This window comes from Camelus bactrianus, chromosome 13 (genome assembly GCF_048773025.1).
Source record: "Camelus bactrianus isolate YW-2024 breed Bactrian camel chromosome 13, ASM4877302v1, whole genome shotgun sequence".
NCBI lineage: Eukaryota > Metazoa > Chordata > Mammalia > Artiodactyla > Camelidae > Camelus > Camelus bactrianus.
In genome coordinates this window covers 48,931,697-48,949,783 of record NC_133551.1, presented here as the reverse complement: position 1 = coordinate 48,949,783, position 18,087 = coordinate 48,931,697, and the positions used below count along the sequence as shown (strand labels likewise).

The 18,087-nt window shown below is 50.3% G+C and overlaps 1 protein-coding gene across 5 annotated transcripts; it reads right to left on the bottom strand.

Annotated features, from left to right (window-relative positions):
- Positions 1-1,858: 1,858 nt before the first annotated feature.
- Positions 1,859-17,944, bottom strand: P3H1 (prolyl 3-hydroxylase 1). 5 transcript variants are annotated; one of them, XM_010959762.3, is made up of 15 exons: positions 17,404-17,942; positions 13,672-13,824; positions 12,272-12,461; positions 11,938-12,069; positions 10,956-11,095; positions 7,935-8,024; positions 7,557-7,609; positions 7,261-7,382; positions 5,501-5,628; positions 5,241-5,336; positions 4,636-4,786; positions 3,645-3,762; positions 3,156-3,231; positions 2,756-2,896; positions 1,859-2,329 (listed from the first exon to the last, which is right to left on the bottom strand). In XM_010959762.3, exons 1-15 carry the CDS (start codon positions 17,866-17,868, stop codon positions 2,174-2,176), a joined length of 2,211 nt encoding a protein of 736 aa, XP_010958064.3. In that variant the 5' UTR covers positions 17,869-17,942; the 3' UTR covers positions 1,859-2,173. The 5 variants fall into 5 exon arrangements, 3 of the variants coding, with proteins under 3 accessions (XP_010958064.3, XP_074232784.1, XP_074232785.1); XM_074376683.1 differs by lacking the exon at positions 5,241-5,336 and having other exon boundaries at positions 17,404-17,943; XR_012511328.1 differs by lacking the exons at positions 1,859-2,329; positions 2,756-2,896 and having other exon boundaries at positions 3,201-3,231; positions 3,645-3,999; positions 17,404-17,944.
- Positions 17,945-18,087: the final 143 nt, after the last annotated feature.

Here is an 18,087-nt window from a genome sequence, read left to right as displayed (position 1 = left end):
ATCACTCCCACGAGCATACACACATGTGCTGTCTCCCAGCTTAAAAAACAATCGTTCCTTTACATCTCCCTCCAGCTCATCCTGCCCCCATGCAGAGCCAAACTCCTAATTGTCTACACCCACCATCACCACACATTTCCCCGCCCCTTCTCACTTGAACTCACGCCAGCCCATCTCGTGTCGACTGAAACATCTCTTACCAAAATTCTCACTGATCCCCGTGTCACCAAATCCAAAAGTGGATTCTCAGTTCTTACCTGGCTCAGCCTCTCAGCAGCATTACCCCACCATTGCCCACTCCCTCCTTCATGAAACACTTTCTTTGGCTTACAGGACACCAGGCCTCCTGGACCCCCTGCTCACGGCTTGTCCTCGTGTCCTCTCTTGGACCCCACTGTCCTCCAGCCTGGCCCAGTCTTCTGACTCTTCCTGTCTACAGTGACCTCCGTCTCCTGACTTTGAACACCACCTCATACACCAGTGGTGACTCCCAAAGTTTTGGCTCCTACCTCCACTTCTCTCTGAACTCCAGACTCATAGACCCAACTGGCTATTTGATATTTCCACCTGGATACCTAACAGGTTCCTCAAACTTAAGCGTAACTGATGCAAAATCAGACTCCTGCCTTCCATCTCCACCAACATCTTGCCCGCAGTTGTCCCCATCTTAGGCAAGCCTGCTCCACTTTCCCAACTACTTAGGCTGGAATCCTTTGTGCTTTTTCTCATACCACCCAATCCATCGGCAACTCCTGCCACCTCTACTTTAAAGAGATCCAGAAGCTGACCTCTTTCACTGCCAATGCCCAATCCACGCCCCCTCCATCTCTCTCCGTGGCCACCGCAGCTGCCTCTGCTCTCCTTGTCTCCGTCCTTGCCCCTACAGCCCATGCTCAATGTACGTTCTTCACTGAGGCCTTTAAAATGTAAGTCAGATGTAAGTCACCCCCCTGCTCAAAACCCTCCAAGGGCTCCTGTCCCACTGAGTCAAAGCCCAGGTGCTCACAGTGGCCGATGAGCACCCCCCAGGACGCTGGCCTCATTGGCTGCCCTCCTGGCCCACTCGGTGTCAACATGCTGGCCTCCTTGCTGTTGCTCCCCCCTCAGGGCCTGACTCACTTTCTTTTCTACCTCAAAGCATTACACACACATGCACACTTATGTGTTTGTTACCTGTCTGCCTTGATAAACTGTAAGCTCTAGGAGAGTGGGGACTTGTTTTGTGTGGTGCCATATTCCCAACACCAGGCACTTAGCTGGTGCTCAATAAACAAGCACCAGATGATTGAATAAATGGGCACTCAGACTGCAGGTTCCCAACTCACTGCCCCCCAGCATCTCAAGCCCGGGAAGGGAGATGGGCTTCTGGCCAGAGAAGCCAAATCTCCAGGTCTGCTCTTCCTCTGTCTCCTAGAGGTGTTGTCATGCACACAGGCCCTGAGGCATGAGGACCCTACAGCCAGACGGCAGAGCAGGACACATGCGGCTGACACGGGGGCAACACGCCAGAGCACTGCTGACTGCGGCTAGCTGCCAGAGAAGGATTAATAGTAATCCCTGCCATCCACCCAGAGTGTCCAGTTTACACAGTCCTGTCACATCCAGTATTGCATCTGGGCCACACCACTGCCCAGGTGGGCAGGGCGGGGATTACGTGGTCCCCATTATGCAGACGACAACCCAGAGGTCCCCGAGGTTAAGTGTCTGGCCTGAGGCTGCAGAGGAAGTGGCCGAGCCGGGTACCAAGCCAGGCCTCCTCACAGCGTGCCCGCCACTGCGTCCTGCCCAGAGCAATTTTTATTCAGTGAGACCTCCGGGGTCAATGGGTAGATTTCCCCTCTCTGAACAAACCACCAAGTACAAAACCACAAATCATTTATTCTTTGGACGTCTACACAGACACTTAAATACTGTACTGCTGTCACACGGCTGCCTGTGCAGGCCCCCGCAGGGGCTCTGGGCCTGCGTCCTGAGTCCTCAGTCAGGTCCAGCGGGGAGTGGCTGTCCTGCCATGTCCACTACAAAAGCGGTAGCACCGTGTGGACGGCTGTGAGTGGAGTCCCCTCAGCTGGGCGGCAGACCCAAGGTCCCCACTGCTCCTCAGCCAGGGCTGGCCAGTTCAGGATGCAGGACAGTTCCTCACGTGGTCCAGTCACCACCCATGTGTGAGCTGTCAGAGCTCATCCTTGCGCCCCAACTCACTGCTGGAGAGAGACTCCTGTACAGGCTGGTGGTGCCCCTCCTGGGCTTCCTGGGGCTGCTCGTTGGGGAGGTCTATCTCTTCTGGGCTAAAAAGCATCTTCACCAGGTCGTCTGCCTGCACCCTGTCCTGCAAGGACAAACCCCTAGCTGTTCAGAGAGGCCTCTGGACCAGGTACTCACCAACTCTCAAGTTCTACTTCCTGGAGGACAAGAAGGCTTTTTCCTCAATGGCCTCCAAGCTCATCATCGTCTCAGCAGGTCCTATGCTCCGTGCAAAGGCAGCGGAGGTGGTACACAGCGAGGGACCAAGAACCAGGATTGCTCCCCATCTTGCCCCCAACCCCTGTCTGGAGCCCCATTTACAAGGATAGAAGAAGGATCAGTGACCACGGCACGTCGTGACCATGGTGACACAGTGCCCGAGGGAGGAGTCTCTCTGGACTCCCAAGCCCAGTGCTCTTTCACATCTGAGCATCCGTAGTGGAACCAGAGAAGGTGGAGCAGAACAGGGGCCCTTCCAGGGAGAGGTCACAGCAGCACCAGCTGCTCTCACCCGCTCACTGTGTCGAGCGTCCAAAGTGAACCACAGGGCGATGGCGCAGCGCTGCCCCCTGGTGACGGCCTTCACACCGTGCGGGTTTTCAGTGCCGGAAGAGAATCCCACGGCCCTTCCACACCGGGGCTGCACCTCCGCCTAAAGGGGTCAATGAGGGGGGTACACAGGACAGAGACCGTGACCTGCTTTCAGAAGGGACATGCAGTCATTGGGGTCCAGGAGGGGGTGTCCCCTCAGCCTGGTTCCCCAAAGACCAGAGCTAAAGAGGAAACGTGACCAGTTGGAGGCCCCCTGTTTTGGGAGGGCAGTGCTGGCCACTAGGGAGACCGGTTGGCCATTCTGCCCACTGCACTGTGAGGGTTTGTCCTTCCAGGGATGGGGACAAGGGCGCACTCACTGTCACGGTCTTGGCATCTAGTTCAGTGAAATAGAAGTTTCCTCCATCGAAGTCTCCATTCAGGTAAAGAATGGCGCTGGGAAAGGCAGAGAGCATCTCAACACAGACTTCCTCCTCCTCCCGCCCCCCACACAACCCACAGCTTCAGTGCCTTCATCTCCAAGTGCTTCCAACCAGCAGCTGGAGGGGGCCTTTCATAGGAAGAAAGCCTTCTGGAACTTCCTCTGAAGTCTCACGAACACGTCTCCCAACCTTCCTGCCTCCCTACCCTCGCCCCAGAGAATCCACCATGTCCGTCTCTGGGGTGTTTCTGTACCAAATCCAGCTTTCACTGTCCTACTCATCACACTACTCTGTGATGGTTCCTGTACCATCTGACTTCTGATCCAGAGGGTCTTGGATTCTGGGAAGAGCTGGTCCCAAATATGTATGTGTTGGGGGAGGGGGCAAGGCACAGGGCACTGGGGGCCTTGGAGGGAGAGCCGGCACCTGTAGTCCCGGAATGTGTAGGCAGGCGGCTCCTTGATGCACACGAGGGCCTCGGCGTTCAGGATACAGTTGTCCACGTGGACTGGGTGGCTACCATCCTTCCTCTCAGCCTGTGCCTCTGGGGCCAAGGTAACACGTTAGCACCAGGCCACCTCAGGGGACATCACAGCTCTCCTGTCAGCATATGTCACTGCTGACCAGCTTCCCTTCCCTTATTCTGGTTTGATCCACACCCTCCAAATCTTTCAACACACAGCAGCAAAACTAACCTGAAATCCTTACCCCTGGTGAGTTAAAAACAAGGCTTCATCAGGTCCTTCACTGCCTGTGGACTCTTCCCGGCTTCCCGGGAGCGCTGGCCCAGTGTGACAGAGGGAGAGTGAATGACAAATAACCTTGAACCTGCTCTAACTTGTAAGATAAGTAGCTCTCTCGCAAATCTGGTATTTAACAATTAGTGACAGAGAACTTGCAACAGAGAACAGGATTCATCTAAAGACACAGAGCATGATTCAAAGAGTCATCTCAATACCAACATTGAGAACCACTGGAGGAAAAGTATTCTTGAATGCAGGACTCTGTAATTTGGCTTCTGAGGACTTCACCACCTTACCTGACTGCCCTGCTCCCCACCTTAAACTTACTCTCCAGAAACAGCAACTTTCTTAGTTCCCCCAACTGCCAGTTGCTCAATGCCTCCACTCCTTTGCACACGCTGTTCTCTCTGGCTCAAACATTCTCCCATCACCCTGTGTATCCCACAACTCCTATTCATCCTGCACAACCGTCATCAGTCATCACCTCCTCTGGGAAGCCCTCCTGACTCCCCAGGGAGATGGACTGTAATTTCCTCCACTGCATTTCTCACACTGGTTTATGCTGACTCCCCAGCAGGATGAAAGGGACTGTGTCCTGCTCTCCTGCACACCCTCAGCATCCAGTACAGCACGTGCTCTGCGGGGCAGGGGCTGCAGTGGGGAGGGAGGCCCACCTTCGATGGCAGTGCGGCACACCAGGTGGGAGTAGGAGAAGTAGAGGGGGGTGTCCAGGCGGAAGTAGGACTCCATGACGCGCCGCACCTTCTCCGTCACGTTGTAGTACAGGTGGGCGCTCTGCAGAGGGACCTTCCCCTCCTGCCCCAGCTGCAGAGGAGACCAGTGGTCAGCCACCCGGAGTGCCCCTCCGTGGCTGTGGCTGACAGAGACCAGGAGGCACCGGGCCACACTCCTCGTGCCCAAGAAGGCGCAGTCCCTTTGCTCCCCACACATGACACTCTGCCACAGCCCCCTCCCCTCGCCTTCGTATTTCTCTTTCTGAATAACTCGTGCATCCTGCTCAGGAGTACAGCCGTTCCTCAGAGCACTCTCAAGCTTAGGATAGTGGTCGTGCTTGCCTGCCTTATTTCTGTTATACTTGGTCTAGTAGCCAGGGTTCAAGAGTCAACCTCACTCAACGTAGTTCATCCTGCCTCCGTAGCAGCTGGAATGCTGACAGGCAGACACCTTTTACCTTTCCCACCACTATCCCCAACTCTCCCCCAGATCCTGGGTGTCCCCCTCCCCCTCTCCACACCCGAGAACAGAGTACTGACCCTACCTTGAGGGCCTTGAAGACAGTGACACCATAGAACTTTTCACTGGGGGTGTGTGGGGAGGTCTGACCCCGGTAGCCATCTCCTGAAGTTGCTGCTGCCTACGAGGCCCCCAAAACAGGTGGAGTTAGCCAGGGTGGCTGAGGGCCTGAGAAGAGGCAGTCAACTGCCCACGAGAAGCAGGCAATCACTCAGCACCAAAGAGGCACCTAGTCAGGGGAGGCCAGGCCCTTAGGGAGAAGGTGTGGTCATGGGGTTCCCTCACATTGGTCAGTCTCTGCAGCTCCTGGCACTCATCATCAGAGATCACGCCATCCATCACCACCCGCTGGGAACCGTTCAAGACTTTGGAGTTCATGGTGAGACTGATGCCGTCATAAAGCAGGGGGCCACCTGCAGAGCAATGACAAGACAGGGCTAAATCCAGCAGCAGTTCTGTCCCAACACTCTCCATTGGGTATTGCCTCCTGTAAGGAACAGAAATTCCAGGTGTTTGTTTCCTGTTCACCAGGGAAACCTCCCTTTTGGCCACTTCTAAAGGCAGCGTGGTCCAGAGCACAGAACTTGGAGCTGAAGGACAGGAGAGCCAAGTGCTGGTCCTAGCTCCACTCGCAAAGAGCTGCTGGCTCTTGGGCCTGCTGGTCACACATTGTTGAGGAAACATCTTAAAGACAATCCTAAAATATGAGCCCCAGGATCCGAAAGAACTAGGTTTGACCTCTGGACCCACTTATTAGCATGTGAGTTACTTAACCTACCTGAGCCTTATCTCATCTGTAAAACAGCATCTACCTCGTAAGTTTGATATAAAGAACAATAAGACAATTTAAGAGCTTAGCACGATACTTGACATATGGTAAATGCCTGAACGTTTAGCTACCATCATATCACTATCATCGTCACCTGTTTAAAATGAGGATCTTACAACCTGCCCCACTCACTTCCCAGACAATTAAAAGAGTCAAGAGAAATCACAGAGGGAAAGCTCTCTGAAAACACAGGAATGCTGGACAAATTCTTTAACACGCTAATCTTGTTAAATTAACCACTGTGAACTGAAGCAACTTCAGAACAAAGGCCAACCTTCCTCTCTTCTATTTCCCCTGGGGTCTCTCTGTGCTGGGGCCATACCAGAGACTCACTATAACTCCATCTATTTACTGAGGCCTCAGCGTGTGCCATGTACCGTGCTAGACAAGGCCAGGGATTAACACCTAAGACAGCAACTGTTCCAACAGTTACGTGAACAACCAGCACAAGGCCGACCTTGTGAAAGGGTGAAGTGCCTTGGAAGTTCAACAGAAAGAGGGAGGGGATCCTAAATGCCCTGGAATTGTAGGGTGGGTCTGAGATGCACCCCCAGGCAGAGACGATGGGAAGTGTATAAGAGGGGGACAGGGATGAACAAAGACCCGGGGGCAGAGAGAGGCTCAGGGATGAAGAGAAGGTGTGAACGAGGAAGAGCAGAACACGTGGTGAAGGGGGCAGGAGGGAGGATGGTGTCAGAGCCCCGTGTTTGGGAGACTGGTCTAGTCCCAGCATGGGAAGGGGCAAGGTGAGTGCGGACAGGAGAGGCAGCGATGGGACAAGAAAAGGGTTGGGAGAGAGAAACAGGGCGGAGTCCTGATCGTGGGTCTCTCCAGTGGGTTGGGGGGGACGATGGGCAAGGGGGGAGGAGGACCAAAAGAGACCTGAAGATTTTGAGGCTTGGAAACAGGACGAATGATGGCAATTGGGAGGAAACAGTTTGGAGGCAGGGAGACAGGATGAGTTTTTACTGGAGTGAACTAAACTAGTGTCACTGTGACACAGGAGTCATTTCTTAACCCAAGGCCACCTCTCAGTGCTCTTTGCAGGTGGAAGTCCCGTTGCTGAGTGAGGAAGGACATGTGGCGAGGGAGAGCAGACTTGTGCTGGTGCAGGCCCTGAGGCTGCCCTCTGCTGGGGGCTGCCCAGCTAACGTGGGGACCCCTGGCCTGGCTGCCTCCACAACGGTCACAGGGGACCCCGAGCTCATCCTCTCACCTTCCCGGGTCAGCCTGCTCACGTCCAGTGACTCCTTGGTCTTCTCTTCCACAAGGGTCTCAATCTCCTTCATGAGGTTTCCGATCTCCTGCGAGATGCGGGCGGCTGTCTCCCGTTCTGACCTGCGGGCACAGCCGCTCTGAGGACTGGGCTCCAGGACCCGCCCAGGCTCCCACCCCCACTGCCCAGACTGGACCTGCCCACCCCTGGCCAGGGGTTCACATCTGCCTGGGCTCAGGAAGCCTCAAGTGCTTCATCAGACCGATCCAATCATGCACTTTCTTCAAGGTCCTCACTTCTGTTTCTCTTGCAGCCTCTTCGGAATCACCTCCTCTGGCGTCCATGAATCCTAAAAGCAGATCGGGAGAAAATAAACAGAGTCGGGTGAGCTGCTCAATCTTCCAGGTCTCGATGCACAGACTAGGGCCTACAGGGGAGTACCCCTTCTCACCCGCCTCCTTTCAGGAGATAAAGTGAGAGATCCCTGGAACTAAGTCAGCTATAACTAGCTGCCAAGAATTCCCCTACGTCTCCCATCTCTCATCCATGGGCTTCTCGGATCCCATGTTTGGCTCAAGCCCTGAGAGTCTTCTCCCCAAAGTGACACAGTGTACAGCTCACCCCTACCCCCTGCCCCATGACATTCCCTACTCTGTTTCCACACCCTAGCTCACCGGGTCAACAAAGGGTATTCCAAACACATCATAAGCGAAGAAGAGCAGTTCTTTCTCCAGCAGGCTTCGCTGTCGGTACTCCTGGGCACTCTGAGGAAACACAGTAGAAGGAAGACCCTGGAACTCAGCCCTGTCAATAGCTCTCGGGGCGGGGGGTGGGGGACTCTGGCATTCTACACTGTTGTTCCCAGTGTGACCTGAGGCTTCAGGTCCCCCAGTTTTGGGCAAAAGTCTCATTTCTCTGCTCAAGGGCTCCTCTTGCCTGGCACAAGCAGTACCTCTGAGGGTGGCATAACCTGGCTTCCCTTGAAGGGAAAAAGCCCCCTTCCTCCCCCGCCACCACTCCCCCTACCCCTGCATTAATCTCTGAGACAGAAAATCTGAGGATTCTCCGGAGATGTTGAAATATTTTTCAGAGAAGGAAAATTCCTTCTGTGATCTCTGCAGGATTTCAATACTCAGGAAAAAACCTAGGAGTTAGGTGACTCTAGACACCTCTGGTGTTGGTACTATTATCCTCATTTTACAGATGAAGACACTGAGGTACAGAGGGGATATGCGACTTGATTCAGGTGACACTGCAGGACATGGTAGAGCAGGGACCCACATCGAAACCCAGGTCTTTCCAAACCTAAAGCCCACGTGCTTTTCCTCTGCCATCCGCCTCCTGTCAGACGTGGAACAGACGGTATCCCTCCCTGCAGACGGGCAGCCCTTCCCACATATGCTCACAGGCAGGGCTTACCCAGGACAAGGAAACTAAGTACCTTCCGGGGTCACATGTTTCCCTAGGTGCCCCGCTTAGTCTCCCAGCAGCAGTAGAAGGAAGGAAAAGAAAAAGACATCGTCAGTTGAAATAAAAGATGAAAGCAATAAGGGGGATGTTAAAGGCGTCGGTGATTCCTGTATCACCTATTACATGTACCCAAGAGGAAGACAGAACTCTTCCCCTGTGGTGTCTGAATGATTGGCTTCCCTCTCCAAGTGCCAGACACCAAGCTCGGTAGGTTGTCATCTCCTTTAACCCTCTCCAACAGCTCTATGAGGCTGTGAGGGAGCAAGTCCCACTTCTGCCATATATTCATTCAACACCAGTTTACTGAGTATCAGCCACGTGTCAGAACCCTGTTGCACCGGGATAAAGCAGGGAGACAGGGATTCTGGTCACCACGGGCGCCCGTCGGCTTCTGTGTAATTTAACTCATTTCCAGGAGTCTCATCTCTAGAACGGGAAGAATAGTGCCCACCTCACAGGGCAGCTGTGATGATTAAATGGGATGATGGGTGTAAACCAGCCAGCTCAGTGCCTGGCCTGGGACAGGGCTCAACCAATGTTACTTAGCTTCTTTCCAGAAGGGTGGTTGTAGTTAGAAATGGTAGATTGACCACGTAGACTTATTTTCCCTTTCTGCCCCACACTCACTAATATGACCATAAGGGGTAGGGGTGGTGTGGTCTGAACCCAGCACGGAGACCAGGAGCGGTGCCATCTCAAATCCAGATGGTCACCATCTAGCAGCTGAAGAGGACAATGATGAGGTAACTGGTCTCCACATGGGAGGGGGTGACAAGAGAAGGGTTATTTCTATTGGAGACTCTCGGGATTCCAGCACTAGGAAGGAAGAAGCTTGGTTTTTAACTTCAGGGTAGGTGGGTACCACCACCTCACTGGGTTGCTATGAGAATCAAATGAAAGAAAAGCTATGAAAACTTTTTGTCAACTAAAAAAATGCCACACACATTTGAAGGGTGGTTATTTTCAACAGTAAACACCACAACAAACAGAACGGGAAGTCTGTTACTGCCTGCTTCTCCAGTGAACAGAGGAGAAATTAGCCACCATGGGCTGGAGTGCAGGCGGGGCAGGAGACTGTGCAGGGAGCATCCCGCTCCACCTGTGTGTCCCTAAGCCATGTGGCCGGCACCACACATATGTCTCCCAGGCTGGGAATGTGGTTTCAGGAGGTGGCTGAGGTTAGACGTGAGAAGACCAGCCACCTGCTACCTGTGTGCCATCAGCAAGACCCCTGTGATGCCACCTGCCCACACAACACTTTGCACATATTCATACACCATCTGCCAGCTCACTATCTCACTTGACCCTCACACTCATCCTGTGCTGAAGACAGAGCAAGAACCATAATCCCATTTTACAGAAGGAGAAGCTGAGACTCAGAAGGGCAATGCAGCATGACTAACATCCCATACGATGTGCCAAAGGTCGCACGGCTAGTAAGTGGAAGGGCCAGGATTTGGGCCCAGAGTAGTGACTTCAAATCCATTGTTCTGGGCTCAAGGAGAGGATGTAGGTTCCGTGTGAGGCATACATACAAATATCGAGGTTCATAGTACCAAACTCCATTAAATTAAAAACAGAAAACATTCCATGTTTTCAATTACAAAAATAATACCCATTCACTACAGGGAATTTAGAAAACATAAATGAGCAAAATCCAAAAATCACCTGTGATTCTGCCACTCAGAAATAGCCATTGTTAAATGTACAGCACAACCTGAAGCCCCCCAGCAGTGCGGGGGTGCCTGCTTTCACTGCAGTGCCTTTTGCTTCAGTGTGTATTGTACAGATTTTTCTTCTTGATTTGGAGTGAGATGGGAATAATGCTGAAATAGGGAGAGATCAGAGAATGGCAGAAAGAAGAGGGGACAGGGAGGGAAATGGAGACAGAAAAGAGATGAGTGAAAAAAAATTTAGCCTGAAGTAGAAAATGATAAATCTTGGCCAAATGGTATCAAGTCTCAAAGTAGGGATGCTAAAAATGGAAAGAATATGGCTGCTTTGCAGTTCTGCTTTTCTTTACCGACTCAGAGAAAAGACTTCTGGGCCAAAGATTGTGCCAATTAAGGCTTCGGCTTATCCCCCAGGCTTCCTCTGTGCTCACACCGACCCGGGCACCCTGCCCCCACCCTGCCCAAGTGGTGCTGGCTCCCCTGTCCACCCACCTCCCTGTCCTCTGGTCTGGGTTCGGCTGGCCTCTGCCCTAACTAATGCAAGTCTCTCACCTCTCGGGGGCTGATGGACCTGGCTTGCTCTTCTCCAAGCATGGCTGTATAGTAGGCCAGATTCTGGCTCATCACCTCATCGTTGGGAAAGAAGAGGAGATAGGTCTTGGCACACTCAATGGCCTGTGTATAATTCCCAACTGCAAAGGGGAAAAAAACGTGGCTGAGAAGAAAGCATCTAATCCTGGTTACCAGGAACCGCCTAGTGTTCAGTCTCAGCACAGCTCAAGGCAGTGATGACACGACAAGATGGCACCAGCTACATATCAAGACTGCCTGATTTGGGGGGACAAATTCCAGAATCCACATAGAATATATAATTGAGCTTAAGGTGCTCAGTGATCTCAGGTAATTCAAACATCAGCCCTAATATTCCCCATCATTAGACCAATTTCAGGAATATTCCCGTCTTCCTACCTTTTTTTCCCTATGGATTTTCAGAAGAGAAGGGAAGATTACAATAGCAGATTGCCTCTTTAGCAGAAGAGTTCTTATTGACATGTGTTGGTCTCTTCAACGCAACTATAAACAAGGTATATTCTTGAATATGCTGTAATGCTCAGCACACAGTAGGAACTCGGTAAAGACCTGCTGACTTGTCGCTTTTCTGGATATTGACAGCCACACCCCCAACCCCAGTGCTACACTAGGGAGAAGGGCTGGGAAGTGTCCCGTGAGTAGGCTTATGTGGAACTACACCCTTGCCTTTGCTGTAACTTAACTCAGATGCAAAATCAGATTATAAACGTTAAGAGAGGGGACCAGAGAGTGAGGTCCTGGAGTCTCCCTCTCCCAGCTTTTAGGGCTGCAGGTACCAGCTTCCCAGGAAGTGGCTTATGACAAGGCACACAGGGATCACCTGGCACTGTGCCTCCCAGAGCCACAGAGAGAGACCAAACAGGTTGACGAGGCACAGTGGCCATAATCCCTGCCTCCCTTGCTTCTGGCTTAGTAAAAAGAGAGAGAGGAAAGTAGGCCTTACTGTTATAGTAGGCAAACTGCAGATAGTTATAATGAGACGGGAGGAAGTCTTCAAAGGGCTTCTCTCGACTTGGGTGGGAAGCAAGCTCGGTGACACAGTTCTGCTTACAGCTGAGGACCTGGATGTAATGATCTGAAAGGAATCAAGGAGGGGGTAGAAACATAAGGTCAATTTCCAGGATGCAAATTCTGTTTAAGATGAACAAATTCAAGTGGAGGCGATTTCCAGGCAGAGTCCCAGATTTAAGAGATTCAGGAATGAGGGTGAAGAGGCTGTGTCTGCCGTGTTACGTTGCTGCCGTCTGAGCCCAGCGGGCCTGGCCTGCGGCACGCACCTGTGATGGCCTGGAAGAGGTCAGCGTTGTACTCCAGGTAGTTGTAGCCGTCGTAGTCATAGGGCCCTTCACAGAGGGCCCGGCACTCCTCATCCGCCACGAAGTACTCCTGCAGCGCTGCCTCCAGGTGGGGTATGGCTTCCTGCGGCTGCTCCTCCGAGTAGAGGCGCACCCCCAGCTGAAACTCGTGCTACTGGGAGGAAGGGGTACTCAGCTGCAGGGCAGGGCAGGCGGCAGGCCGCCCTCCCTCCTTGCCTGCAGCCACCTTCAAGGGCATCCTCGTAGGTGAGGGTGGCTGCCTGTAAAGGGTCTCTGTTTCTTTTGAAATTTTAAAACATCTAACTCAGTCTAGATGAAAAGACTCATGGGGATTCAGTGTCATCTTCTCACACTTTTCTGTAGGGCTAAAAGTTTTCAACATAAAAGTTTAATATAAAAAATTAGCTCAGATTTTAGAATGTGATCAGAGGTGCTGAAAGCCATCTTTCCAGCAGTTACGGAGTGATTTGGGCCTCTGTGGCTGATTACAGACTGCCGTTCTGCTTTCTGTGGGACACAGCTTCCTTCTTGTGGACAATAACGATTTTCATTTGTCATGGAATCACCAAAAAAATCCCCCAAATTGTGTCGAGTTTGTGTAATGTACTAGATGTACACAGTTTACTTTAAAATTATTTATTTATTTATTATTGTATTATTTAATTGTTTTATTTTGGGGGGGTAATTAGGTTTATTTTTAGAGGAGGTACTGAGAATTGAACCCAGGACCTTCTATGCTAAACATGCTAAGCAGGGGCTCTACCACTTGAGCTATACCTCCCCCAAAGGTTTACTTTTAAAAGTCATTCTGATATTGTTTGTAATATGCCTGTTTCTAAACTAGAACATAAGCCCTTTATAAGAATGCTGTATCATCACAGACAATTATCTCTTATGAGATACAGACTTTTCTTGCTAAATTAATAGAATAAGAACATTGAGGAGTATTGTACCACACACTGTAGTGAAAAACAAAAAACTACATGAGCAAAAAAATTTGACTAGTAAGTTAATATAATCTGTGCATAAGATGGACTATCATGCAGTCATTAAAAATTGTGTTTTCAAAGAAAATTTGAAGATATGAGAAAAGGCACATGATGTAATAATGTTAGTGCAAAAAGGATGATGAAAAATACATTCCGTCATATGACACCAAATAAGATTAAAAAGTGATACAGAAGACTTACAAAATACGCCAAAATATCAACTACTGGTTTTCTTAAGGTGGTAATATTATAGGTGATTACTTTCCGTTTTATACTTATTTCCATTTTTCTATTATTGTACTTCTGTCATCAGGAAACAACCCTAGTAAATGTCACTATAATAAAAAGAGAAGAGGATAATGTTTTTTTCACCATATGCGGTTTGGCTTCAAGATCCTTGAAGTCGGCCTCCTTCACCCCAGACATGGTTTGGTAATAGTCTAGGTTCTGACGCATCTCCATGTGCTCAGGATTGCCCACGAAGAACGTATGTGCTGCTGCCACGGCTTTCTCCAACTTGTTTATCTAAGGATGAAGCACAAGAACACAGCTGTCACATCCACACCCATAAGGTTTATGTCCAAATGTGCAGTTCATGGTAAACAGGAAATCCCAGCCTTCCTGAGCCTTCCACGCGGTGTGCCCCAGCCCAGAAAACACACCTACGGCAGGAACTACATACCAGAGATCAGAAGCACAGGGCCCTGGGCGGATTTTCAGCTATTTCCCAAATCAGGATTAGGGATTCCTCAAATTACAGGAGGTAATGCTTCAAAAGTGTAAACACTATTTTAAAACAAAGGTTGTATTGTAGGGGGAATGCTATGGAAGACTGCCCGGATAATACATTCTTGAGATTGAGATGTAGTGACTGAGCTAAAGAAAATCTAAAGAGTCAAGGATTTAGCGATAGCAGAGAAAGAGCAGTTAACAACTAGACTATGCTTAAGAATTTGCCTAGAAAAAATATGTATATATTTTTGCATAAAATAAATGTTTTGACACATTGAAGGAAAAAGTGGGTGGTTGAAAAGTCTTAAGGTCCTATACAAAATCCAGACGTGGCATCTTCTGACTCAAAGCCCAGGACTCATGTGGTTAAAACAAGTCAGTATCCAGAAATCTGAGGGGGAAAAAATGTACAACAGGTCACAATAATGCCTATAGCAATGGACTCCAATGTATCAAAGTTATACAGGTTCATATGTAGAACCCAAAACAAATCACTGATGATCTAATGATTAACTAGATGGGTTTGGGGGTCAGACTGGTAACAAAGGTAGATTTAATTATTTACTTGCTGGGGCTTTAGACAAATTACTTAAAGTTTACTCTCTAAACTCAGTTCCCTAGTCTGTCGTCTGGAGATAGTACTCGCTAGCCACAGGATTGCCAGGAAGGTGAAACAAGATGATAGATACATGCAGTTTCTAACACATGGCGCCATCCAACGAAGACATACAAATGGCCAATAGGCACATGAAAAAATGCTTAATATCACTAATTATCAGAGAAATGCACATCAAAACTACAATGAGGTATCACCTCACACCAATCAGAATGGCCATCATTAAAAAGTCCACAAATGATAAATGCTAGAGATAAATGGAGAAAAGGGAACCTTCCTACATTGCTGGTGGGAATGTTGTTTGGTGCAGCCGTTATGGAAAACAGTATGGAGAGTCCTCAAAAGACTAAAAATAGACTTACCATATCATCCAGCAATCCTATTCCTGGGCATATATCCAGAAGGAAACTTAATTCCCCAATGCTAATGTTCATAGCAGCACTATTTACAATAGTCAAGACATGGAAGCAACCTAAATGTCCATTGACAGATGACTGGATAAAGAAGCTGTGGTATATTTACACAATGGAATACTACTCAGCCATAAAAATAATAAAATAATGCCATTTGCAGCAACATAGATGGACCTGGAGATTGTCATTCTAAGTGAAGTAAGCCAGAAAGAGAAAGAAAAATACTATATGATATCACTTATATGTGGAATCTGAAAAAAAAGACAAACAAACTTATTTACAAAACAGAAACAGACTCGCAGGCACAGAAAACAAACTAATGGTTACGGGGAGGGGGAGGAAAGGGATGGAAAGGGATAAATTGGGAGTTTGAGATTTGCAGATACTAATATATATAAAATAGATAAACAACCAGTTCATGCTGTATAGCACAGTGAACTATATTCAATGTCTTGTAGTAACCTATGGTGAAAAAGAATATGAAAATGAATATATGTATGTTCATGTATGACTGAAGCATTATGCTGTACACCAGCAATTGACACAACACTGTAAACTGACTATACTTCAATAAAAAATATATATACTAACATATGGTGCCAGACACGTATTAAGTGCTTAAAAAATGTTAGTTCAATAAATGTAAATCTCAGCATATTATTAATATGCTAAGAAAAAAAATTTTTTTTCTGATCATCAGCACTAGTAATGCACACTAAGCAAGGAGTCAGCCCTGGCTGTGACCCGAAAATAGCTAGGTGATCCAAGGTCACCAATCCCCATCTCTGTACCTCAGTTTCCTTAACTGTAAAATTAGAAATTCTCTCAAGTCTGTTCCTGTAACGGATTGATTCTCTCTCTGGTATCCTTCAGGACTGCTCTTGCCTTTCTCCGATCTCCTCCATCTCCTCTCCCCTCACCCCACCCCCAGCCCTTCTTTACCCGCCAAGCACGTGGCATCTCATTTCCTTTCCTCATGTGGACAACCACACTGCTAGTGGTTCACCCTGCCACCACTTTCTCCTTCTCCCAAGGCTTATTACATGTGGCTTCCAGAATTAGCATTCCATAGCCCTGTTCTGATGATGGCTCCCTGAAGTCTGCAGAATTTTCTTCCCAGTCTGGCCTCACTCTATGCGAATGGCCATCCTTGCTCTCTCTAGCAATATTTGGGATCAGTTTCAAATGTCATGTCATCTTTCAAGTCTAATTTCTCTGAGACAAAGCTATATTCTCCCCAATTTGTGCTCCCACAGCTTGCTGTACACACCCTTTTTGTAGCCCTTACTACTAAAGGGATTCTTAACAGCAAAGCAAGGCAAAACAAAAGAATATAAAGTCAAGCACTTTAATTACCTGTACAATAACTGGAATGTACTAAGTATTCAATAAATGTTTGTCAAAGAATTTTTTAAAGTGCTGTTAAGTGACATGACCAAAGACATAGCCCAATTATTTTGGCTTCAAGTCCAGCACTCTTCTGGGAAACTAGAAGGAATGGAACAGAACTGCGTAGGCCAAATGCTTGTGGGGAGGTGGAAGTCTGAGATTCCCCAAGATTTTCCAAGTCTCTCTTTAGAGTGAAGGTCTGCTCAACTATGGATATAACAGATTGACGGCACAGTCCCTCTTTCTCTTTCCCCCCAGTAAAATCGGGCCAATAATGGCCTCGACTTTACAGGACATTGCCAGGATCTGGACAAATGAATTCATAAACGCGAAGTACTTAACAGTGCCTGGAAGTATGTGTTGGTTATCATCACCATCTTACACAAGTCAGAGAGTTCCAAATCTATGTACACACTTGGACTTAAGGCACTCTGGAATTCCTAAAACACTCATTTTCGCTGGAAACCTGACAGACTAGCCAGAGGGTCCCCCACGGGGAGGGGCCATACAGCCCCTACTGGCGACGTGGCAACCTCACATCCTGAAGGAAAGCTACTGCACTCCAGGAGCAGGAAAAGCATCACTGAAAAGCGAACCGGAAGGAAGATATTGTAGAAAGGTCCTAGCTTCTTACTCCGTTACTTACAATGAATCAGAATCAGAGACCCAAGCTGCCGCATTAGTTCCCTCTAGGAGGCCTCTCGGGGACACAAGGCCAAGTTTTGCTTGGTCTGTGCCTTAACCCTAGGCTGGACTTTTAGGATCACCATCTGCCTATGCGAACCGGGCGAAGCTAGTCTCCCGGCAGGGTCCCTGCTCTCCCTGGGTCCGGGGAGAGCTCTCCAGCCAGAGGCCACTTTTCCACTCCACGGACACTTCCCTGGTCCCCCAAGTCCCCCCGGGTCAACCACGCCCAGAAGGACTCCGGCCGCCTGGGCCCAGGCAGGTCTGCACCTTGAAGTAGGCGACCTGCAGATAGTTGTAGGGGCTTCGCTTGTGGAACTCCAACTCCAGCTCCTCGCTGAGCGAGAGGGCAGCCGATGGCCCGAGGCAGCGGCGCAGGCAAGCGGCTCGGCGGAGCAAGCCCCCGAAGAAGTGCAGGTCGTGCAGGGCGGCGGCGCCCGAGGCCTGAGCCTGGCTTGGGGGCGAGGCGGGGTCCAGCTCCCACGGCAGGTCGGCGGCACACTGGGTGCGGCAGCGCAGCCGGAGGGCGCGCAGGGCTGCCCGTGATCGCAGCGCCCGCTCCATGCTCAGGACCACCCCGGCCCAGTCCCCGCGCGCGTAGGCCGCGGTCCCCTCCGCGAAGAGCAGATCAGGAGCCGCCATGTCCCACCCCGCCTCCGAGTCGGCCTCGGCCCGCGAGACAGCGGCGGCGACCGCCAGCAGCGTAGTCAGCAGCCTCAACGCGCGTGCCGCCATTGCCTCCTCAGACCTAACGGGACCCGCTGGTCACCGGCCACGGAGGCCGGAGTCCCACCCCCGGGAGGCCCCGCCCCCGGCCGAAGCCCCGCCCCCAAGTGCTCACCCGGCTCCCAAGCTCGGCAGCGCAAGCCCAGGAGGCTTGCACCGCCTCTTCTGCCTCCCTTCAGCCTGGACTCCGCCCCTCAGCGGAACCCTGCGCGTCAGCAGGAGCCCCGC